We start from the raw sequence: 22467 nt of genomic DNA on the forward strand, positions 1-22467 counted from the left end.
GGGAGGGGCGTTTGCTGGGCTTGCTGTAGCGGGAAGGCTGAAGGATTTCAGCAGAGATGTTTGCACAGCTGCTGTGGTAGCTGTGGCAGCCAGGGCTGCAGTCAGGGACTGACACTCAGTGAATCTGGATATGTCCTGCTTCACCCAGCAGTGTTTCTAAATTTACTGACTGAGACATTGACTGCAAACACTTCTTGTTTTCTTGTGGTGCCTGGTTCAGGACTGTATCCGGCCTCCCCAGCCATCTCCACCCTTGCAAGCTCCATGTGAAAACCAGCCAGCTCTGCTCACTCACCAGCTCCAGAGGTAAAGAAATGGCTTTAGGACAGCTCTGGGTTTGACTCTTCCTGAAGCCCAGGGATGAGCTGACACACTCAGGAGAGGCCAGGCTGAGTTGGAGGTTTATGGAGTCAGAATGATAGTGCCAGTTCCCAGGTGAATGTACCTGGTCCTCTGGGCTGGATTCTCTCAGAAGGACTTTAGAGTCAGAGAAATCTGATTCAAAGGCACAGACCTTCTTTGAGCAGAGGATTGACAGTCCTGCCTTTTGAGTGGCTCCAAACTCTTCTCATGCTTCCCTGGGTGTCTCACACCTTGCCAGGCCCTCGGTGAGCTCAGCCTCCTTGCCCTCAGCACCCTGACTTGTGGGTGAGGGAGGCTGAGTTACGGGAAATGAGAGCAGGGTGTCTCACCAGGTGCAGTGACTCAGGAGGTGAGCCTGCAGTGTCCTTGTCCCCTTGTCCTGTAGTAACCACCAGGTCGTGCTCATTCCCTGTGTGACTTGGACAAGGGAGGTGGCTCTCAGAAGAGAAGCCAAGCTGCAGAGACCTTGGGATCCCCAGCAAGGGCTCTATGGTGTTTATTTTGAACAAGACACGCAGTGTTTGGCATCAGTTCTCACAGTTGAAACGGCATCTTGACAAGGAGCAGGCCTGGTGAGAAGGTGCTTGTTTCCCTGCGTAGGTTACGGATCCAGCCATCCAGCCCGCCCCCAAACCACCCCAGCAATCATCTCTTCAGGCAACCCAACAGCAGCCCGCCCCCCGTGAGCAGCAGCGTGCTCCAGCCCCATGGTAAGCAGTTCTGGGAGCTGGGCAGGGCCGTGGGATCCCATCAAACCCTGCAGAAGCAGCCTGGGGTTGCCAGGGCTCCGTTCCCCCCCAGCCCAGGCCCTGCACAGTTTGCTGATGATGTAAAAGATTCTCCATCTGGCAGCAAGGGCTGCTGTTATCGGGAGCTCGCAAGAAGCTGCCAGCTGGAATGTGCTGTCAGGTTCCTTGTCACAAGATCCTTACTTATCTCTCCCGGGGGTGGGGAGGAAGGGCTGATATTCTCAGGTTTATGCAAATCCCTGTCAGCTCCGCAGAGTTTCTGTTTTGGTGCAAGGGGCTCTGGCTGTGACCTTTGCACGCTGGCACAGCATGACAGAGTACCCATACGGACACGTACCGGGCTCTCAGCCTGGCCCGGAGTCATGGAATGAATCACAGCATCATAGCCTGGTTTGGGTTGGAAGGGACCTTAAAGATCATCCTTCTCCAGCCCCCTGCTGCGGGCAGGGACACCTTTCACTAGCCCAGGTTAATCCAAGCCCTGTCCAGCACTTCGGAGAACGGGGCAGATCTCGCTCCCAAGCCTCGCCCTGGGCTCGCAGGGGTGCTGAGTGTCTTTGTTCCTTGCAGGTGCTGCCTCCCAGTCCCAGTTCCAAGGGATGCCATCCCACAACACAATCTTCCCGCAGTCGGGTAACTGTTCCCCTCCCCCGGCCATGGGGCTGACGTGCCTGGCCCTGCAGCAGCAGCAGTCGCAGCCCCAGCAGGTCACCATCCAGGTGCAGGAGCCCGGGGACATGGTGGGCAGCAGCCTCCTGCCCGGGGCCTCCGTGGGCGGGCAGGGCCTGGCATCCCACGCGCGGGGGATGTCCCTGAGCCCCAGCGCCAGCCAGATCCAGATGCAGCACCGCGCCAACCTGATGGCCTCCCTGAGCTACGGCCACCGGCAGCTGTCCAAGCAGCTGAGCGCCGACAGCGCCGAGTCGCACAGGTGAGGGCCCCTCCTGCCCGCTGGGGCTCGGGGCAGCGCTGCGGGCAGCAGGGAGTGGCAACGTGAGACATGCTGTCCTCGCCACTCTGCCTTGTGCTTGCCCCGGGGCTCCAGCTGGGCCAGGGCTGCCGTGCCAAGTGCCTGGGGAAGCCCCTCCGGTGCAGGAGCAGCTCTGGCTCCCGCTGAGCAGCGCGGTCACCGGTCCTTTTCCTTGTCCTTGCAGTCTGAACGTGAACAGGTATCCCCCCGCCAACTACGACCAGGTGCACTTACACCCCCACCTGTTCCCGGAGCAGCCCCGCGTTTCCCCCAGCAACTACAGCCCGCCGGGAGGGGTGGGGTTCCCTGCAGCCCAGCAGGCTCTGAAGGTCCCACAGCTTGAGCAGTACCCCAGTTTCCCCCCGAACGCACATCAGCAGCAGCAGCACTACACGGCATCGGCACTACAGCAGGCACTGTTGTCCCCGACCCCGCCCGACTACAGCCGACACCAGCAGGTACCGCACATCCTCCAGGGACTGCTTTCCCCCCGGCACTCGCTCACGGGGCACACGGACATGCGGCTGCCCCAGGCAGAATTTGCACAGCTCATCAAACGGCGGCAGCAGCAGCAGCAGCAGCAAGAATACCAAGAGTTGTTCAGGCATATGAGTCAAGGGGATGCTGGGAATATGGGCACCAGCATGGGACAGAACCTCTCGGAGCGCCAGTCATTGTCTTTGCCTTATCAGAGTGCTGACACGTACCACCCCCAGAACAGCCCCCAACATCTCTTAAAAATCAGGGCGCAAGAATGTATCCAGCAGGTCCCTGCCTCCGTGCCACCACTGCCGCAGGGATACGGACACCAGCCAGCCCTGTTCCACTCGGAGAGCATGGAGGAGGACTGCGCCTGCGAGGGAAACAGGGACAGCTTTCCTGACAGTAAGAGTTCAAACACATTGACCAAAGGTTGCCACGAGAGCCCTCTGCTTGTAAATGCAGGAGGGCACGGGGACCCCGAATCTTTGCTAGGAACTGCTAATCCTGCGCAGGAGCTGGCAACGCACCAGTACAGGCATCAGCCTGCGCCCGGATTCAGGAATAAGGTGCCCAGCAGAGGTAAGGCTCCCTGCTGCCCGTGCAGGCCAGCTGTCTGTCGGTGCCAGCCACTCACCTTCCTGCCCAGGATGCCGTCCCACCCGGCACACCAAGGGTTTCCTGACATACTCTGCATAGCACAGAATTACCGAGATTCTTTCTGGCTTTTGTGGCCTGAAGTAAATTGCAGGCACAGCCTCTGTAATAAACAGGGTTGAATAAGGAAGGAGCCCCATGGGCTGCTTCCCTTGGGAATTTGACCTACTTCTGCAGGCAGGTAAAGACCAGGGCACAGCTTGGTGCCATCTTTTCAGGGGTGCTGCATGGTGGCCACAGATTTATTCTTGTTGGTGATGTTCCCTATGCCCTGTAAACACGGGATAGGAACAGCTCAGCTGCCAGCACACCCCAGCCGTGGCAGTGCAGCCATTTATTGCTGCTCTTAAGCACAGACCCTCAAGCCAGGCACTGCTAAAGCTCCCCCAAACACACAGAGTAAGTGTTGGTCAGTGTGCTGTGGCTCCAGCAGCCTTGCAGTCTCTCTGGCACTTTGGGAAGCAGCAGCAGCCGCAAGGCTCTATACCTGCTTGAACTGGGAAGGGTGGATTCTGGAGTGAGTTTAAACTTGCCATTAGGATCTGAAGACCTTTCCTTCTCCTTGGAAGCAGCTGCACCTTTGCTCCTCGGTGGCTGCTCTGGCAGCACTGGGCTGTCATAGAATTCCTGCCTGAGCTGTAATTACAGGCTCCTCTGCAGGAAAAACACCCTCTGAGCCCCTTGCTAAGAGGGCTTTGAGGAGAGGCTGAGTGGGCAGATCAGTATTCCCTGCAGGACTCGGGGTGCTGGGCTGGAGCCACCAGCTCGCCCTTGGCACTCGGGGCCCTGTTGCGGAGGAGCTGTGTCCAGGGCACAGGAGGCCCAGCTTTGTTCAGGGACACAGCACGGGTTTGTTGGGAAAGTACCGGGCTGGAATAGGCTGGCTCGGAGGGCTGAGTGGGGCTGCCAAGCCCTGACCCCCCAGAGCGTGGGCGGGGGGCAGGGACAAGGCTGGGCTGTGCTGAAATCCTCCTAAATTCTGAATTCTGTTTGCTCTCAGAGCTCCACTTCCCTGCTGTGCTTGGAGTGGGGGGAATCGCCCCAGGCTCAGCGGAGATTGGAAGCTCTGGAGGGGTGTTTGGTATGAAATCATGAGGCTGAATCTTGTCACTGAAGCCTGTTAGATGGACAGTGAGGTCTGCTGAAGTCAGAAGCCAAATCTCAGCCCCCGCACTGCTGGTGCAAGGACTGGTTACACAAAGGGAGAAGGACTTTAGACTGCAGGGCCTTGTAAATGAGTAAAAGCAAATAGATGTTTACAAATAGGCTTGTGTCAGCCCTTCTGACAAGGCCGTTTGTAGTAAACTATGTCCTGGGATGCAACGGCTTGTACCGTTTTCCCTATGGCCTCCATAACCCACTTGGACTCAGGCCTTCGCTACCTTGGGTCCAGGCAGAGTCACCTCAGAGCTTCCCAGTACCCTTTCCTACAGCAAATCCTACATCCCTGGGCTTTCCTGGTTTTGACCTACACCAAAGCCTACATCACTCAGTTTTCCCACTATTAACCTACACCAAATCCTTATCCATGGGCTTTCCCACTCTTTTCCCTAGACTGTGTAGTGAGGGTGCAGTTTGAGGGGTATCTTCCCTCCCCACCTCAGCTCCCCAGATGGATTTTCCCTGGAGCAGAGCGTAGTTTCCCTGTGGCTGCGGAGTGTATGTGCTTCCAAGGGCGCTTGCTAACGCTGATCACAACGCTCTGGATGTCTGCGCAGCAGCTGCCAGGGATGGCAGCCGGGGACCTTGAGAGCTGACCAAATCTGTTTGGGATGTGACTGAGCTGCCTGTGAACGGCCCTGCTCCAGTTCTGCTCCAGCGTGGCCGTCCCGGGGCTGGGAGTGCTGCCCATGGGAAACCTGGGCGGAGGGAGCCGGGCTGGCGGCAGCGCCGTGCCAGCGTCACATGCCACAGTGACACAAAGGATGTGGGGATGAAAGGCTCTCCTCTGCAGGGCTGGGGCTGCGAATCCGGGCTGTCTGTCCCTTGGTGCAGAGCAGCATCCCCAGAGGTGAGGTGCTGGCAGTGGGAAGCAAATGGTTTTGGGTCCTGGCTCTTCCAGGCTGAGGGAACTCGTCACCCGCAGCACAGGGGCTGGGGCTGGGGCTGTTTGTGGAGCTGGAGCAGCAGGCTGCTGGCCCCAACCACTGTTCCCACAGTTGGAGCAGCATCCCAGGCAGTGTGTGGGTGGCACTGATCCGCTAACATCTGTTACCTCATGTTTTCCTTCCCGCTTTTCCGGGAAGGCTGACTGTTAACCGCATGTAACCCCACGGTTGTGCAAAGGAAGGGGGAGGCTGCACCTCTGCCTGCCCTGGGACAGGGCTCCGGCAGGAATGCCACATTCCTGATGGAGGAATGGCACGGGGAGCAGTGTGCTGCCCGTGCTCTGCCATGCTCTGTCCATGTGCTGCCTGTGAGCAGCGTGAGGACTACACGGAATGGGGTCTCACTTGAATTCTGTTAAATTTGTGGACAGATTTTGGGACTGCTCTGTGCAGTGATCAGATCTTTGTGATCCTTGTGGGTCCATGTGGGGATGTTCTAGGATTCGATGAGATCTCTTTGGGGAGCAGTTTCGTGGTAGTTGCAGTGCCAGCTGGGCCGTGCAGTGTCCCAGCACAGCAGCACATCACTCCCACTGGCCAAAGCCCTGGGAAGGCTCTGGCTTTGTGAGGGATGTACCTGCAGCTGTGTCACCTCGGGGCAGCTCCCCAGCGCTCGGGCGTTTGTGCTCAGCAGGGTCTGCACTCAGCGAGCTCAGCTCCGATGGCAGGCTCCTCCATGGCTCAGGACTTTATCCAAAACATCGTGTACTTGATGATGAGAGGCTTTGCCTGATAGGAATGTGGCCTTTGCCCTCAGTCACAAAGCTTGCAGTGCAGATGGACTTTGCCAGGCAGAGCACTCGTGTGCTCCCGCAGCCAGATTGTGGGAGGGCAGGGAGAAGTCATCTGATAAAAGTGAAGATCCTGGCCAGCTCTTTCAGCAGGATTATGCTGCTTACAATTGCCAAGGGACCCTGCTGGAACATCCCGTGTTGGAGGCTCCCCCAGCTCTTGTGTAACATTGTGGGGGTCGAGCTCAGGCTTGAGGGAAAGGCAGAAGTGAGAAAGGGTCTGGTTCCTGTGCTCCTGCCCCAGTACCTGCAGCCTTAGGCTGCTTTTGTAGACCTGATGGAAGGCAGCTAGCATTGGGATCTTTTGGGATACTGATGCTGGAGGGAGAGGCCTGTGTGAGTGCAACTGGGGGCAGTGGTGCTGCACCACTCTACCTGGAGCTCTGCCAGCAAGGAGCGTTGGTGTGTAGCATCACATCTCAGTTCTGCAGTGGCAGAGGTGGCTGCAAGTTCCTTGTACTAACCTGTCCTTTTTCTGTCCTGTCTGGTTTTCAAGAGTCCATCGTAGGGAACTGCATGGACAGGAGCTCCCCTGGCCAAGCCATGCAGGTGCCTGACCACAACGGCCTGGGCTACCCCGTGCGCCCCTCGTCCAGCGAGCACCCGCGGCCCCGCACCCTGCAGAGACATCACACCATCCAGAACAGTGATGATGCCTACGTAGGTGCCTTTGCCTGCCAGGTCCCTCCTCTGAAACGGCCTGGCCTGCCTGTGGCCACGCAGGGCTCTGCAGACACAGCCAGCCAGCTGTGGGACCAGCACTGCAGTGAAGGAGCTGGTCATGGTAGCCCAGACCTCAGTGCTCTGTGCCCTCTGGGGTTTGGGGTGCTGGGAAGTGTCCTGCCCAAATCTGGATGTGGGCTTTGCTACAGCTCCCTTCTGCTGTAGGTGAGAATGTCAGCTTCACTGGTTCAGTGGTGCCCAGTGACAGGACAAGGAGCAATGGCCAGAAACTAAAACACAACAAGTTCCACCTCACCATTAGTAAGAAGTTTCCATGGAGGGTGGCAGAGCACTGGAACCGCTGCCCAGGGTAGGGCCTGGAGTCTCCCTCCCTCTCTGGAGACATCCCAAAACCAGCCAGATGTGTTTCCCTGTCACCTGTTCCAGGTGTGCCTGCCTTGGCAGGGGTTTGTGCTGGATGATCTCCTGATGTCCCACAGCCCCAGCTGTGCAGCTGTGGTGTGATTCTGTTAGTTCAGAGGCATTTTGACCATTCAGTCCATCCTCCTGTTGAAGGGACAGGCTGCACTGCCTGATGCAGTTCTTGTCTTTCCCAACCCTTGCTGAAGGTTTGCAGAGGCTCCCTGGGCACCCTGTCCATGGGCAGATGGGGAACAGCAGGATCCTGAGCTCCCCTGAGTGTGTCCTGCTGTCCCCACAGGTGCAGCTGGATAACTTGCCAGGGATGAGTTTGATGGCAGGGAAAGCGCTCAGCTCAGCCCGGATGTCGGACGCCGTGCTCAGCCAGTCGTCGCTGATGGCCAGTCAGCAGCTGCGCGACAGGGACGGCGAGGGTGAGCAGGGGAGGGGGCCTGGGCAGCTCCTCGGGGAGCTGAGTCACAGCCACGGGTGCTGAGTCACCTCTTTGCCCTTCCAGAATGCGGGGAGAGTTTGGAAGGTCAGGAGCACGCGAACCTGGGCGAGGGCAGCCAGCACCTCAACACCTCCTGCTACCCTTCGACGTGTATCACGGACGTCCTGCTGAGCTACAAGCACCCGGAGGTGCCCTTTGGGATGGAGCAGGCAGGGGTGTAACCAGGAGGGAGTGAGTATCCTGTGTCCTTCTCTCAGCACACCACACCTCGGGCCTCACTCCCGTGGGTCACCGTCCCTGCTCATTGCTCCAGTGCTGGGGTTGGGACCATTGGCTCAGAGCTCCTGTGCTGAAGGTGTTTGCTGTCCCCCATTTGCCCAGGGACAGCGTCCCTCCTTCCAGGCTTGTGCTGCACTCAGATCCCTCTGCATGGCAGGGTCTCTCTCCTGGGGCAGGGTCAGGAATGGCCTGGGAATGCTGGAGGGCTGTGGGAGGAGATGTGCCATGCTGTGTCCCCTAATATCTGTCTTTCTCTCTCTTGCAGGGTTTGTGTACAGCTTTGAAATGAAAAGGTCCATTTTAAACCAACAGTATCTAGCAGCATTGCGCCAAATTGCCGTAGTATTTCTGACTAACTGGAATACCATGGCCCCTTTCCTCATCCTCATTTCATCCAGTGTGTCGTTCCTTTGGGTTCTTTAATTTCTGCCACACTTGCCTGTAACTCCAGCTACACCCAGAGCCCTGAGCCCGACACGGAGGATCGGCCTCGGCACCGGGGCTGCTCTGGGGGCTGGCCCTGCCCGGGGCCCCACGCCGGGCTGAGCCTCCCTGGAGCCTGCCCTGGGCAGGTCCAAGGGGGCTGGAGCCTCTCCTGGATGGAGGCCACGCTCTCCTTCCACCCTGTCCCTCTGCACTGGGGGGTCTGGGTCTGGCAGGGCCCTCCTCACCCTGGTGCAATCCACTTCTTGTCTCACCTCTGTCTGCTCTGTTCCCTCTCGTGTGTCGGGGTGCTGACAGGATCACCCCTGCCTTGCCCTCCCTCCCCTTTTCTTTCCAAATCTGCCACGACTTGGGGTTTTTTCTTTTCCTGGCTAATGTAGGGCAGATGGATTTTTCTTTGTTTCCTTCGCTTTTCCTCCCGATCACGTAGGAATTGGGTTTTTTTTGGTAAATGTTGTTTTATTATTATTGTTATTAATAAAAGGCAAAAGGAATTTCTGTTTGAGAGAAATTTTTAACTAGATTCTGTTCTATATGAATTGTGACTTGCACCTTTTGTTCAAAGTATTTTATTTCTTTTAATGACATTGTACTTGTGACTGGTTTTCTCTCGTGCCAGTGGCGACAGTGGTAATTCTCCTTATACAGTCGGGACGTGCAGAGGTCTCTTCTTTGTCCCTTTTCCATCCTTTTCGTGGTGGATAGAGCGGGAGGCTCCCCTCCCCGGGTATCAGGAGCACGTGGTGTCACCCTTGCCTTTGGGACTTGACAAGCTCCAGCTCAGATCCTTCTTACTGACATTTTTGCCGGAATATTTTTTAAAACTAAAGGAAACATCGACCCAGCCCTCCCGACTTTGCACAGAAGGAAGTGTGAAACCAGCACGGCAGAGGTGACTTTGCTGTCCTTACCCCGTGCCTCTTCCCGGCCTCCCCTTCTCCGGGAGAACGACGCTGACAGCTCTGCGATCCCGAGAGTCACAGAGGAGGGAAGGAAGCTCCACAGCCCGGCCGTGCCCGGCCCCCCCGGGCCGGATGGAGCGGGAAGGGTGGGAAACGCTGAAAGCCTTTTGCTCTGTCCCTTTGGTTCATTTTCCTTTTGTTTACATGACACTGTATCCTGGGAGAGTCGCCGGCCCCCCCCCAGCAGCAGCTGCCCCGCAGGGCCGTCACCGTGCCATCCGCAGTATCACACTTTTTTTATCATGGCTTTGTATTGTAGTAATCAATACGCGCAGTATATGTTGAATGTATATTAATATACTTTGCTATTATTTCTGTTTTTTGGAAATGTCAGAAGTATTTTTTTTTTCTTCCTCATTTATGTTGGACTAAAAACGAACAGGAAAAAAAAAGTTTCAGTAAATCTTCAGTCCATTTTTTGTGGGTCACTTGCAACTAGTCAATTAGTTGGACAGTGGGATCATAACAAATAAAACCATGATTATGATCTTCCCTGGGCTCTTGTTTGCCTTGTTGCTCAACACCAAAGTTCATGGGGTGGCAGCTGCTGTGTCCCCAACCCATCCCTGGCGCTGTCACTTGGCCCGGTCCCCAGCAGCCCCCCGGCAGTCGCAGCCCCCTGCAGCCGGAGCCCGGCTCGCCGTGCGGGCGTGGGGACCGGCAGTGCTGCCGATCAGAGCTTGCCCGGCATCTGCTGCCCTGGGGCTTTTCCAGCTCTGGGAGGTGCAGGGAGCTGTGCCTGCAGCACCTGCGGTGGCAGTTCCCTTGCGATGCCCTTGCGGTGCCCAGCGGGCTGGCACGGGCTGGGGCTGCAGGGAGCCGGTGCCACCCAGAAACGGGAACGTCGTTCCTCTGTAGCAGCTCGCCTGGCATTGCCAGCCCTGCCCACCCCCCGCAGCCCCTCCGGGGACACGGCCCCTCTCTCCCTGTCCCCGCTCTCTTCCCTTGCCAGGCCAGGCTCAGCCTGATTCCTGTGCATCCCTGGACTGGTGGCAATGGGACAGGGAAGCACCTGGGGGGGGCTCGGGCTGAGGGGGTTTTGGGGCGGCCGTGCCGGTGCTGGTGCCTGCCCTGCGCCTTCCCCTTCCCCAGGTCCCCAGCGAGGGCTGGCGTGGGCGGGCAGGGGCGCCGCTCCCGGGACCTCTGAGCTGGGACACAGCGGGAAAAGGGGGTGACGTGAGCGGCCCCCTGAAGGACGGGGCACAGACCCGCGGCCGAGGCGAGGGGTCCGGGTACGGCAGGCCAAATCCCTGCGGGAATAAACCTTGTCCCCGGGCCGGCGGCCAATCCCTGGGGGCTGCGAGGGGCCCCGGCAAGGCCGCGGGGCGAGCGGGAATCTGGGTCACCGGGAGCGTAAACAGCTCCTTGGCCGGCGAGGCGCGTCCCGCGGGGAGCTCCTGTTTGCTCGCCGCCCCTGCCAAGCCGCGCTCCGCTGCGATGCTGCGCGATCCTTGAACCCTGCGCGCCACATCGCCCGCCGGGAGCGCGTTCCGGGGCCGCCGCTGGCTTATCTCCGCGGAACTGCCCCTCCGGCATAAATAGCGGCGGCGGAGCCCCGGCCGCTCAGACGGGACGAGCAGCAGCGCTAGAGAGAGCTGGTAAGAGCCTGGGCTGCCCCGCAGGAGCCGCCCGGACAGAGCGGGGACCCCTGAGCCGGGCTGGGGACTCAGCCCGCGCCGGGCCGGCTCTGCCCGGGCTCCCCGCGCTCAACTCTCTTGCTCTGCCCGCAGGTCCAACGCGAAGATGAGAGCCGTGGTGCTGACCCTCGCCCTGCTCTGCCTAACGGGTAGGTGTGGATGGGGCTGCGGATCCCCGCGGGATGGAGCGGCGCGGGCGGGATGGGGAGGCCGAGCGCGACGGGAGCGCTGCTGGAAGCCGCTGCTTTCCGAAGCGCTTTGCACGCCGGGCTGCAGCCGAGGGGCTCCCTGGCTCCTCCCGAGCCGGGCAGGGCTGGAGCCGTCCCCGGGCGGCGTGTCCTGAGCACGGGCGGCTTTCTCCGCAGGCACCCAGGCCCGCTCCTTCTGGCAGCACGATGAGCCCCAAGCGCCCCTGGATCGCCTCAAGGACATGCTCGATGTGTACCTGGAGTCTGTGAAGGCCAGCGGCAAGGAAGCCATTTCCCAGTTCGAGGCCTCCACCGTGGGCAAACAGCTGGAGTAAGTGGGGGGTGTGTGGCGGGGGGCTGGGGGGGCCCGGGCGCCGTGCGTGACCTCCCTCCCGTCCCGCAGCCTGAAGCTGGGAGAGAACCTCGACACGCTGGGCGCAGCCGCCGCCAAGCTGAGAGAGGATGTGGCCCCCTACTACAAAGAGGTGCGGGAGATGTGGCTGAAAGACACCGAGTCCCTGCGCAAGGAGCTGACCAAGGACCTGGAGGAGGTGAAGGAGAAGATCAAGCCCTTCCTGGACCAGTTCTCTGCCAAGTGGACGGAGGATCTGGAGCAGTACCGCCAGCGCCTGGCACCCCTCGCCCAGGAGCTGAAGGAGCTCAGCAAGCAGAAGGTGGAGCTGCTGCAGCAGAAGCTGACCCCGGTGGCTGAGGAGGCGCGGGACCGTCTGCGCGGGCACGTCGAGGAGTTGCGCAAGAACGTGGCCCCCTTCAGCGATGAGCTGCGCCAGAAGCTGAGCCAGAAGCTGGAGGAGATCCGGGAGAAGGGCATCCCCCAGGCCGCCGAATACCAGGCCAAGGTGGTGGAGCAGCTCAGCAACCTGCGGGAGAAGATGACGCCCCTGGTGCAGGACTTCAAGGAGCGCCTCACCCCCTACACCGAGACCCTCAAGGCTCGTTTCCTCAGCTGGCTGGAGGAGCTCCAGAAGACCATGGCTTGAGCTGCCGGCCGGCGCGGCCAGGGACTGACCCCAGCCCCGCTCCGCCGCCGCCCCGGGCGCTCCCTGCCCTGCCCCGGGCACTTCTCCTCAGGGGGCTCTGGGGACAGGCTGCAGGAGCCCCGGGCCAGCCCAGCCCTAGGGTGTCCTCCCCAGAGACTCCCCTTTCCCCTAGAATTCCCTCCCCAGCCGGGCGTCGCTCTCAGCTTTGCCTCCCTTTTGAGAAATAAACTTGACTTAAGTTATTGGAGCTCGCTCAGTCTTTGCAGTGGATGCTGGAGGGGGCAAGGGGTGCTATGAGCTGGGGGTACTGGGGGACTCAGAGGGACTGGGGAGACAGGGAGCTGGTGAGGGGTGCCCTGGGCTGGTGAGGGGTGCCTTTGAGTCCAGCTCTGCCCGAGGTGCAGCAGAGCTCAGCCCCAAGTAGGGCGCTGGAGTGTGGTGGCACTGAATGTGCAGGAGTTTTTGGGAGCAGCACCCGGCTCCTGCTCTCCTGGGCACCCCGACATGGCCATGTGTACCCCGGTGCTGGCGTCTGTCCCAGCCCTCCCTCCCCCTGCGTGTCCCGCTCCTCCCGGCCAGCCCCCAAGTGATGGCAGCACAGCGTTTGCGTCAGCCCCGCTTTATTTGAGAGCACCACGACAGCGGGGGGGAGCCGGGGGTCCCCAGCCCCGAGAGAGCCCGGGCAGCCCCTGGCGAGGCTACGAGGCCTGAGTCTTCTTCAGCAGCTCGGCCAGCTGCTCCTTGAGCCACACCAGCCGCTGCTTCGCCAGCTCGGCGTTGTCCGACAGCCACTGCCTGCACGGGGAGGAGAGAGGAGGGGAGGGCAGGGGGTCAGCGAGGGGCCCTGGCCGGGTCCGCCGGCACCGGGGAAAGGGACAGGGACAGGGCTGGGGTTCGGGGACACCTGGCCTGCTGCGCCGCCTCCGACTCCCGCACCCTGCTGAAGGCGTCCTTGGTCATGGCCGTGACTTTCTGGGCCAGCTCCTGCACTTTCTGCACCAGCGCCTTCGGATCCTCGGGCGAGTCGGCCCCTGCAAGCGCGAGCCTGGTGGCACTGGGGGCAGAGGGTCCCGCGGCTGTGCCCCCCGTGTGTGCCCCCGGCGCCCTGAGCCCCCACCCCTCCTCCTGCGCAGCCCCCCGGCCCTTACTTGCTCCCACCGCCAGGACGGCCGTGCAGGCGAGCAGGAACAGCAGCGACGCCTTCATGGCTGGGGAGAGAGAAGAGCGCACGATGTGGGGCACGGGGGTCCCGAGCCTGTGTCCCCTTCCCAGCACGACCCTCGCCAGGGATGTCCCCACTCACCTGTGCCGGGCTCTGTGACGCGGGGGCAGCCCGGGCTCTCTCTTTATAGCCTCCCACGGCCGCCTGGGGGATTCGTGCAAAGGGCAGGGCAGGGCAGGGCGCGGGGGGGCTGCAGGGGCGCTGCGTCCAGCCAGGAGTTGGGAAATCCCGCGGGACGGAGCTGCTGGGGCCCCGCGTGTCTGTGCGTGTGCACAGAGCTGGGCGTGGGCACACGCGTGTGCGCAGCCAGCCCGCTGCCCGAGGAGGGGACAGCCCTGGGCACGCACGGCACAAGGGTGACATCCAGCGGCCCTGTCCCTGGGCACGACGCCCTCGGGCACCGCGAGGCTCTTCGGACCTTGCCGGTGCCACTGCCTGGCGGGTCCCTGCCCCTGCCCGCCGTGCCCTTTGCCCGCAGTGACAGATGGCCGCGGCTCCGCTGTCCCCGGGGCGGGGTGGGCTGGGCCGGGCGCTGCCCCCGGGTGTGTGCCCAGAGCCCGATGCCCGCGGCCGGGGACACGCACGGGTCCCAGCTGCATCCCCAGGCACGTGTGGCTGCAGTGCCCTGCAGTGTCCTGGCCTCTTCTTGTGCCAGGGCTCCCTCCAGGAGCCCGGCCTGGGAAGGAACGATGCCATCCTGCCTGTGCACAGCCTCAGCTGTGTGTGTCCCCCAGCTCCACCACAGCGTCCCCCTGAGCCCGAGTCCTGCCCTGAGCCCGTGCCCTGCCCGCTGCCCAGCCCAGCCGGTGGCAGAGCTGGAGGTCCCTGCAGCATCCCCAGCCCCCGTGTCCTGTCACACTGCCACCCATCCCACAGCCACACATCGCAGGCACTGCACTGCCAGCACTGACAGAGCCACTGCTGCCTCCACAGAGCACTGAGGTGTCTCCCCAGCCCAGCTCCCTGTCCCCAGGAGGGGGTCGGTGTGCCCCCCACCCCTGTCTGTCCCCGTCCCCCTGCTGGGGGCTGGCGGGGCCGCGGGTGATGTCAGGGCTCTGGGTGATGTCAGGCCTGCGCACACATCAGGCACTTCCACGTTGTGACCGTGCTAAAGTCCAAGCCCTTGCTGTGTCACAGCCCGCGTGGAAGCTGCAGGAGCCCTCGGGCTGCATAAATAGTGCTGGGAGCTGCCGGCTCTGCAGCTACAGCGGCACTGGCAGCACAGGTGAGCAGTGCAGGGGCTGCAGGGAGCCAGGAGGGAGCCAGAAGGGAGCCACGGGGGAAGCCAGGAGGGAGCCAGGAGGGAGCCAGGAGGGAGCCAGGAGGGAGCCCGGCTCTCCGTGGCCTCTGGCTGGGAGCTGCTGGTTCCTGGGGCTTCCTTCACCTCTCTCTGTGCTTCTACAGGAGTCCCCAGCACTCAGGATGGCGCCCAAGGCGGCCGCCCTTGTCCTGGTTCTCCTTGCGATCTCAGGTGAGGTGGCGTGCGGGTCCCTGGTGGCAGCAGGTGGTGGCAATGTCCCTGCTGTCCCCGGGGGAACGGGACTGTGTGAGCGCTGAGCCCAGCACCCCCTGCAGGCTCCCGGGCTGATGTGAACCCTGACGAGGTGGCCGGCGTGATCTGGAAGTACTTCACGGAGCTGGGCAACAATGCCAAGGACACGGCGGACCAGCTGCACCAGACCGAGATCAGCAAGCAGCTCAAGTGAGCCCAGCCGCGGGGCCGGGGGGCTCGGGGGGCAGGCGGGGGGCAGGGTGTGGGCAAACAGGCCCTGACGTGTCCTCTGTCCCCAGCACCCTGCTGAAGAGCAACCTGCAGAGCGTCAGCGCCTACGCCGAGGACCTGCAGCAGCGCCTGGTGCCTTTTGCGGTGGAGCTGAAGGCACGGCTGGCACAGGACTCAGAGCGCCTGAAGGAGCAGATCCGGCGGGAGCTGCAGGAGCTGCACGCCAAGCTGGCGCCCTACGCCGACGAGGTGCACCAGCAGATCGGCACCAACATCCGCCAGCTGCAGGCCAAGATGAGCCCGTACGCCGAGGAGCTGCGCTCGCAGGTGGAGCGCAGCACCAGCGAGTTGAAGCAGGCGCTGGAGCCCTACGCGGCCGAGCTGCGGGAGCGGCTGCAGGACAACGCCGAGAGCATCCAGGCCTCGCTGAGCCCCTACGCCGACCGCCTGCAGCAGCAGATCGACGGCGGCGTGGAGAGCGTCAAGCAGCGGCTGTCGCCCATGGCGGACGAGCTGAAGGCGCAGGTGGAGCAGAGCGTGGCCGAGCTGCGGCGCGGGCTCAGCCCTTACGCGCAGGAGGTGCGGGACGGCCTCAACCGGCAGCTGGAGAGCCTGAGTGCGCAGATGGAGCGGGCGACAGAGGAGCTGCGCGCCCGCCTGGCCGCCAGCTCCGAGGAGCTGCGCGCCCAGCTGAGCCCGCTGGCCCGGGAGCTGCGGGAGGCGGCGAGCGGCGACACCGAGAGCCTGCGGCAGCGCCTGCAGCCCCTGGCGCAGCAGTTGGAGCAGCGCCTGGGCCAGAGCCTGGAGACATTCCGGCAGCAGGCGGCTCCCTTCGGAGAGACCTTCGGGCAGCAGCTGGTGCAGCGGCTGGAGGAAATGCGCGGCAAGCTGGACTCGGGCGCGGCCGGCGTGGAGGATCACCTGGAGCTGCTGGAGAAGGAGGTGCGGGAGAAGGTGGCCGCTTTCCTCAGCACCGCCGCGCCCCCGCAGAACTAAACCGCCCCGCCAGCCACACACGTTCCAAGCGTTCCTGGCCACTTGCAGTGGCAGAAATAAATGTCCTTGTGATGCACGTGCTGCTCCGTGTCCTTCCTTTCCGCAGCATCCCCTGTCCATCCTCCTCTGGGGTGGGATACCTGGGGCACCCTCAGCTGCTCTGTGGGGGAACATCACCCCGAATCTGAGCTCTGGGGCAGCAGGGCCAGGTGGGTGGGAGGTGTCTGTGGTGGCAGCCATGGGCGAGCCCAGGGCCGGGGCCGCGCTGTCCCCTCAGCACAGCTGGGAACACCCGGGTGGCCGCAGAAGGGACAGAGCCGCGGGGTGCGGCCAAACATCCGCAGCGCGGTGGGGCAGCAGCTGCCAGGAGAGGTGGGATCAGCGGGTGGGGACACTCGCCTCGTCCCCGCAGCGCAGCAAGGGAGCTCGGCGACAGGGAAAGGGGACTGAGGCGCTCTTCCGGCAGGACGGGACGGGACGAGGTGAGGCACGGCCAGCGCTGCCTGGAGCGACCTCACGTGTCGGCGCAGGCGAGGGAGCCGCGCGGACTTTGGTGCCGGAGCAGCGCTGCCGACCGCTCGGCGCTTCACCCCGGCAGCGCCGCACTTCGCCCCGCAGCCCCGGTGCCCGGGATTGTTCCCGGGAAGAACCAACGCGTCAAGAAAAGGACACAAGCGCGGCGGTGTCCGGCGGGAGCGCGGCCACGGAAGGGGAAGGTGTAAGCCCGACCCGCTCATCCCCGCCCGCCCCGGGCTCGCCCTCCCGCACCCACCGCGGGGCTCCGGGCTCCCTTTGCGTCCGGACAGGAGCTGCACCGGTGTCCCCGTCCCGGCGGCTCCGTCCCGCATTCCCTGCGGGATGCAGCGAGCGGCGGGCCAGGGCTAGCCCTGTCCCCCGAGCCCGGGGGGCAGCGGCCCCCAGGTCACCTCCCCGGAACGTGCCCGGACCTCCACGTTGTGTTTACACGGAGTGAGGTCCAAAAAGCCCACAAGTCCCGTCCCAAAGCCGCCTTATAGGCCGCTCCTCGGCCGCCCCCCGAGCCTACATAAGGGCGGGCAGCAGCCGCCTCCGGGCGGGAGGGACACGGGAGGCGACCCGAGCCAGGTGAGGGGCGGGGGGCTTTAAGTTTGTGCGCCCGGAGGAGCTGGCCGTGACTCCAGGTGCACAGCAGCAGGGCAGCCGAGGTGTTCCGGGGGCCCACGGGTGTCATGGGGAACCGCAGGGAATTTTAGGGGAGCTGCGGGTGCCCAAGGGGACCCCAGGAGCGAGGTCCTTGTGGGGAGCAGCCGAGGCACCGCCCCTGTGAGCACTCGGACGGCTCCTGTCCCCTCTCCCGCAGCCCGAGCATGCTGCTGAAGGCCGCGCTGCTGCTCTCGCTCCTGGCCGGCTGCCCAGGTGCGTGCGGGCCCGGGGGCTGCGGGGGCGGCCGGGCGGGCCGGGCAGCAGCACCAGCGGCGCTCCCGCCCGCAGTGTCCCCGGCCGAGGCGGCGCAGGGCGGGCTCTGGCAGTACCTGAGCCAACTGACGGGGGACAAGGACAGCCTGGAGGGCGGCCACAGCAAGCTAGGCAGCGACATCACGTGAGTGCCGTGCCCCGCTCCCCTCCGGGCCCGGCTCTCCCTGCCCGGGGACCGCAGGGCAGGGCCAGCGGGGGATGGGGCGGGGGGCAGCGTTTATTGGGGTGCGGGGCACGGGGGGCCGCGGTCACTCGGGGCTCTCTCGTGCAGGAACCTGAAGGAGAGCATTCAGGATGGGGTCAGCTACATGGGGGGCTTCCTGGAGAAGCTGTCCCCCCTGGGCAGGGGCCTGCAGCCCCCCCGGCTGTACGAGGACTCGGCCAGCCTGCGCAAGGCCATCCGCAGGGAGCTGGACAGCCTCCGCCTGCAGCTGTCCCCGTACGTGGACGAGGTGCACCAGCAGGTCGGCAAGCAGCTGGACGAGCTCCGGCAGCAGCTGCGGCCGTTCACGGAGGAGCTGCTGGACCAGGTGTCCCTGCGGGCCCGCGAGCTGCGGCGGCACCTGGTGCCCAGCCGGGAGGTGGCGGCGCAGCTCCTGGACGGCGCCGACGAGCTGCAGCGCTTCATGGCTCACTACACCGACAAGATCGCCTTCCACACGGAGCAGGTGAAGGACATCTTCCAGCCGTACGCGGAGCGGCTGCTGAGCGAGATCCACCGCAACGTGCAGGAGCTGCACCGCGGCGTGGCCCCGCACGCCCGCGCCAGCCCCGAGCAGCTCAACCAGCACATCCAGGAGCTGTCCGCCAAGCTGACCCGCAACGCGCGGGACCTGCACCGGCAGATCCAGCGGAACCTGGAGCAGCTGAAGGCCAAGCTGAGCCTGTACCCCGGCAGCCCCGGCGGGCCCTCGGCGCCCCCGGGCCGCTCCCGGGAGGCGCTGGCGCGGGAGGTGCAGCGGCGGGTGGAGGAGTTCCGGCGGGACACGTACGCGCAGATCCAGGCCTTCACCCGGGCGCTGGACCAGGAGACCGAGGAGATGCGGCTGAAGCTCAGCGCCCGCCCGGAGCCGCCCGAGGAGCCGCTGGACGCGCCGCCGCCGCCCGTGGAGGACCTGCGCGCCCGGCTGGACGCGCTGTGGCGGGACCTGGCGCTGAGCCTGAGCGAGCGGGGCGGGGAGGGCCCCGGGGAGGGCCTCGGGGCAGGCCCTGGGGGGGGTCCCGGGGCGGGCCCGGCGCGGCTCCGGGGCTGAACGCGAATAAAGGCGCCGCCATCGCGGCCCGCGCGCCTCACATGATCCGCCCGAGCCGCCTGACCCGTACGCGTCATCGCCACGCGCCACCATCATGTCGGCGCTGGGGGCCACCGAGGCGGCGGCCGCGCCTGCTGGGGCCCTGTTCCGGCCCCTCAGCGCCGAGGACGGCGAGCAGCAGCCGGCAGAGATCGAGTCCCTGTGCATGAATTGCTTCCGCAACGTGAGGGGCCCCCGGAGGGCTGGGCAGCGGGGACTGTGGGGCACTGGGGCCGCCGGGGACCCGGGGGAGAGCAGGACAGGGGCGTGCGGGGCCAGGGCCGGTACGGGGGTCTGTGGGGGTCAGGGGATGCACACCTGTGTGGGCCGGGCTCGGGGGTCCCCAATGGCCGTGGGAAGAGCGGGCAGAGGCCGGCGGGGGGTTCCAGCGGGGGCAGGAGCGAGGAAGGACCTGCCGGGAGCCACAGCTGCTCTCGGAGTAGGGAGCACCAGGGAGGGCGTTTCCAGGAGCTCTTGGGGGCTGGGGAGGGGAGGTTTGGGGGCCAGGCAGGGAAGGGGCTGGGACCTGCCCGTGCTAGAGGTGCTGTCAGGGCCATGGCCCCAGACTCGGGTTCCCATGAGCCTCTCGCTGCTCCTGCAGGGAGTGACCCGGCTCCTGCTCACCAGGATCCCCTTCTTCAAGGAGATCATCGTCAGCTCCTTTTCCTGCCCCAGCTGCTCCTGGTCCAACACGGAGATCCAGGCAGCGGGCAGGATCCAGGAGCAGGGCGTGCGCTACACCCTGGCCGTCACCTCCCGCCAGGTGGGCAGTGCCCCCCCCCTGCCCTGCTGCAGGCCCAGCACCTGCACATCCCTGCAGGAGGGGCTGGGCCAGGCCTCTGGGGTCCCCCTGCGTCCCAGGGGAGGCTCAGGCTGTCCCTGCCTCTGTGCAGGACATGAACAGGGAGGTGGTGAAGACCGACTGTGCCTCAGCCCGAATTCCAGAGCTGGACTTTGAGGTGCCTGCCTTCAGCCAGAAGGGAGGTGGGTGAATGGGGCAGTGCTTGGGGGGCTCCTGGGGATCCCTGGGGTCTGTTCACGGTTGTCAGCTCTGTGTTCTTGCCTTGCCAAGTGCTCACCACCATCGAGGGCATCATTGACAGAGCTGTGGCAGGCCTGGAGCAGGACCAGCCCGCCCGCAGGGTAAGGGCTGGAGAGGGAAACTCCTCAGGGATGGAGAGTGCTTGGGATGTCCATCCCCTGCCTGCTGGAGTCACACAGGGCTGCTGGGGACAGCTCTGGTCTGTGCCACAGTCACCTTTGTCAGCAGCTCTGGGCTGTCCCCAGCAGCTGAGCCCCACCTTGGGTTGTCCCCATTTTAAAGGATTCTGTGGTTCCGTGTCCCTTCCAGGCAACGGACAAAGAGGTGGCCAGGAAGATAGACGAGTTCATTGGTAAACTGAGGCAGCTGAAGGAAGTCAACTCCCCCTTCACCTTTGTGAGTGCTCAGAGCAGGGCAGGCCTGGCTGGGTGAGGCTGCAGGGCAGCTCCCTCAGGGCCCCTTGTCCTGCAGATCCTGGACGACCCCTCCGGGAACAGCTTCGTGGAGAACCCGCGGGCGCCGCACAGGGACGAGGCCCTGCTGGTCACTCACTACAGGAGGAGCCCCCAGCAGTGTGCCCTGCTGGGCCTGGAGGTGGCTGCAGCAGCCCCTGCTCCCTGGGAGCCCCAGCAGGGAGCAGGAGCTGACTTTGCTGCCCTTGCAGGGAGAGGAGGTGGACGCGAAGCCGCCGGACGCCGCCGAGGACCTGAGGGACGAGGTGGGGGCTGCTGCAGAGTCAGGGACTCTCAGGCCAGCTGCTCTGGGCTGGCTGGGACCTTCTGGCTGCCCCTTCCCTCCCCCAGGTGCTGCAGTTCAACACCAACTGCCCCGAGTGCAACGCCCCGGCCAGCACCAACATGAAGTTAGTGCGTATCCTTCCACAGGGCCGGGGGGCACTGCGGGCCTGGCCTCTCCCTGCTGCACCACAGGCCTGAGGCAGTTCTCAGCTGGGGCCTGCTGGGGTGCAGAGCTGTCTCAGGGCTGCTCACAACTCCCAGGGGGGTCCTGCCATCCCTCGGCTGCTGCTTTGATGTTTGCCTTGACTCCCTGCTCCAGAAATCCCCCACTTCAAGGAAGTGATTATCATGGCCACTAACTGTGACTCCTGTGGGCACAGGACCAATGAGGTGAGCTGGGCAGAGAGCAGGGAGTGGAGTTCTGTGCTTCTGTCCCTGAGCTCTGCTTCCCATCTGGGCTGCTGGGGAGGGAAACTGCACTTGGGGTATTGTCAGGAGGTGCTTTCTGCTGGGTGCTGAAGCCACTGCCCCAGCTGTGGAGTGGGCTCTGCGCTGCTGGGATGAACCTGTTAAAGCACAGGGGCAGGGCGGGTGTGAGCTCACTGCCAGCTGTTCCCAGGTGAAGTCTGGAGGAGCCATCGAGCCACAGGGCACCAGGATCACGCTCAGGATTACAGACCCTTCCGACATGACCAGGGATATCCTGAAGGTGCAGTGCCCAGAATCCCTGCCCTGTCCTCCTGGGGGGTCTGGGGGCTCAGCCCTCCCCGTGTGGGCTCACAGGGGGCTCCCCTCTGCAGTCAGAGACATGCAGTGTAGAGATCCCTGAGCTGGAGTTTGAGCTGGGCATGGGAGCTCTGGGGGGGAAGTTCACCACGCTGGAGGGGCTGCTGAAGGACATCCGGGACCTGGTGAGTGCTCCTGGGGGGCTCAGCCCCCTTGCTGGCCCTGCTGGGGGGGCTGGCTGCCTCACAGCTGCCTCACCTGCCCTTGCAGGTGGAGAAGAACCCCTTCACCCTGGGGGACAGCTCCACAGCCAGCAGGACAGGGAAGCTGCAGGAGTTCATTGGGAAGCTGCAGGACGTGAGTTTGCTCTGGATTTTCCGTGCTCTGCATGGGTCCAGGAGGTGCTGAAGGACTGGGAGGAGCCGTAATGGGATGTGCTCTGTTCCTGCAGATCATAGAGGGGAAGGCCCAGGCTCACTTCATCATGGATGACCCTGCAGGCAACAGCTACCTTCAGGTGCAGCCCTGGGCCCTCGGGCTGTGCTCCCTGGGCACTTTGGGGGGTTAATTTCCCTGGCATGAGGTGGCACTGGGCTTCCCTTTGGAGCTCTGGGCACGAGCAGATGCTGGAAGCCCTGCTGGCTTTGTGGGGGTGCCCAGGGCTCCCAGCCTGCAGCAGAGGGGAGTGCAGGGGCTGTGTCCCTGTCCCCACAGAACGTGTATGCCCCGGAGGAGGACCCGGAGCTGAGCGTGCAGCGCTACGAGCGCACCTTTGAGCAGAACGAAGAGCTGGGCCTGAACGACATGAGGACAGAGGGCTATGAGGCAGAGCCGGCCTCGGGCCGGTAGTGGGGCCACCCCAGCCCTCCCACCCCCTTCCCCAGCTGTGCCAGGGACCAGGACTTGTGTGGGGCCAGGGCTCCTCTGCCCTTCCTGGGCTGGGGAGCTGTTTGTGCCCGCAGGCAGCGGGGCTGGGCCTCCCGTCGGAGCTGTGGCGTGAGCTGCAGGGGATTTGGGGCAGGGGGTGGCAGCGCAGGCGGCTCCCAATAAAGCTGGTTGAAAACGCTGATGGCGTCGTGTCCTGCTGCTCCGTTTATAACTGCAACTG

General features: G+C 63.7%; 6 protein-coding genes across 13 annotated transcripts in view; all 6 read left to right on the top strand.

Annotated features, from left to right (window-relative positions):
• The window catches only part of SIK3 (SIK family kinase 3), a 69178-nt gene extending 59346 nt beyond the window's left edge, over nucleotides 1-9832 (top strand). For all 4 annotated transcript variants that reach the window (XM_050983451.1, XM_050983453.1, XM_050983452.1 and 1 more), the window contains 8 exons: nucleotides 221-306; nucleotides 964-1073; nucleotides 1683-2043; nucleotides 2267-3144; nucleotides 6615-6778; nucleotides 7503-7635; nucleotides 7719-7886; nucleotides 8200-9832. In XM_050983451.1, coding sequence (XP_050839408.1) covers nucleotides 221-306; nucleotides 964-1073; nucleotides 1683-2043; nucleotides 2267-3144; nucleotides 6615-6778; nucleotides 7503-7635; nucleotides 7719-7876 — 1890 coding nt within the window. In that variant the 3' untranslated portion in view covers nucleotides 7877-7886; nucleotides 8200-9832. The remainder of the gene's footprint in view (nucleotides 1-220; nucleotides 307-963; nucleotides 1074-1682; nucleotides 2044-2266; nucleotides 3145-6614; nucleotides 6779-7502; nucleotides 7636-7718; nucleotides 7887-8199) is intronic.
• A 985-nt stretch (nucleotides 9833-10817) lies between these two features.
• On the top strand, nucleotides 10818-12413 carry APOA1 (apolipoprotein A1). The gene is made up of 4 exons (XM_009098008.4): nucleotides 10818-10938; nucleotides 11071-11126; nucleotides 11343-11496; nucleotides 11569-12413. The coding sequence occupies exons 2-4, from the start codon at nucleotides 11084-11086 to the stop codon at nucleotides 12164-12166; spliced, it is 795 nt and encodes a 264-aa protein (XP_009096256.1). The 5' UTR covers nucleotides 10818-10938; nucleotides 11071-11083; the 3' UTR covers nucleotides 12167-12413.
• Nucleotides 12414-14494: 2081 nt separating this feature from the next.
• Nucleotides 14495-16183, top strand: APOA4 (apolipoprotein A4). Its single transcript, XM_050983479.1, has 4 exons — nucleotides 14495-14613; nucleotides 14793-14859; nucleotides 14964-15090; nucleotides 15180-16183. Exons 2-4 carry the CDS (start codon nucleotides 14811-14813, stop codon nucleotides 16105-16107), a joined length of 1104 nt encoding a protein of 367 aa, XP_050839436.1. The 5' UTR covers nucleotides 14495-14613; nucleotides 14793-14810; the 3' UTR covers nucleotides 16108-16183.
• Nucleotides 16184-16310: 127 nt separating this feature from the next.
• On the top strand, nucleotides 16311-17080 carry LOC127060419 (serine/arginine repetitive matrix protein 1-like). 2 transcript variants are annotated; one of them, XM_050983481.1, is made up of 3 exons: nucleotides 16311-16479; nucleotides 16574-16589; nucleotides 16706-17080. In XM_050983481.1, the coding sequence occupies exons 1-3, from the start codon at nucleotides 16346-16348 to the stop codon at nucleotides 17078-17080; spliced, it is 525 nt and encodes a 174-aa protein (XP_050839438.1). In that variant the 5' UTR covers nucleotides 16311-16345. The 2 variants fall into 2 exon arrangements, with proteins under 2 accessions (XP_050839438.1, XP_050839437.1); XM_050983480.1 differs by having other exon boundaries at nucleotides 16311-16589; nucleotides 16706-16992.
• A 37-nt stretch (nucleotides 17081-17117) lies between these two features.
• APOA5 (apolipoprotein A5) lies at nucleotides 17118-18860 on the top strand. Of its 2 annotated transcripts, none has more exons than XM_050983477.1 (4): nucleotides 17118-17211; nucleotides 17447-17502; nucleotides 17578-17686; nucleotides 17834-18860. In XM_050983477.1, exons 2-4 carry the CDS (start codon nucleotides 17454-17456, stop codon nucleotides 18813-18815), a joined length of 1140 nt encoding a protein of 379 aa, XP_050839434.1. In that variant the 5' UTR covers nucleotides 17118-17211; nucleotides 17447-17453; the 3' UTR covers nucleotides 18816-18860. The 2 variants fall into 2 exon arrangements, with proteins under 2 accessions (XP_050839434.1, XP_050839435.1); XM_050983478.1 differs by having other exon boundaries at nucleotides 17131-17211; nucleotides 17330-17502.
• Nucleotides 18860-22428, top strand: ZPR1 (ZPR1 zinc finger). Of its 3 annotated transcripts, XM_009098045.4 has the most exons (14): nucleotides 18860-19038; nucleotides 19456-19617; nucleotides 19748-19838; nucleotides 19927-19997; nucleotides 20206-20292; nucleotides 20368-20490; nucleotides 20561-20614; nucleotides 20700-20766; nucleotides 20953-21023; nucleotides 21253-21342; nucleotides 21434-21544; nucleotides 21630-21716; nucleotides 21811-21876; nucleotides 22074-22428. In XM_009098045.4, exons 1-14 carry the CDS (start codon nucleotides 18910-18912, stop codon nucleotides 22206-22208), a joined length of 1344 nt encoding a protein of 447 aa, XP_009096293.2. In that variant the 5' UTR covers nucleotides 18860-18909; the 3' UTR covers nucleotides 22209-22428. The 3 variants fall into 3 exon arrangements, with proteins under 3 accessions (XP_009096293.2, XP_018778568.3, XP_018778566.3); XM_018923021.3 differs by lacking the exon at nucleotides 18860-19038 and having other exon boundaries at nucleotides 19084-19617; XM_018923023.3 differs by lacking the exons at nucleotides 18860-19038; nucleotides 20368-20490 and having other exon boundaries at nucleotides 19083-19617.
• The last annotated feature ends 39 nt before the right edge of the window (nucleotides 22429-22467 follow it).

This window comes from Serinus canaria, chromosome 24 (genome assembly GCF_022539315.1).
Source record: "Serinus canaria isolate serCan28SL12 chromosome 24, serCan2020, whole genome shotgun sequence".
Taxonomy (NCBI): Eukaryota; Metazoa; Chordata; class Aves; order Passeriformes; family Fringillidae; genus Serinus; species Serinus canaria.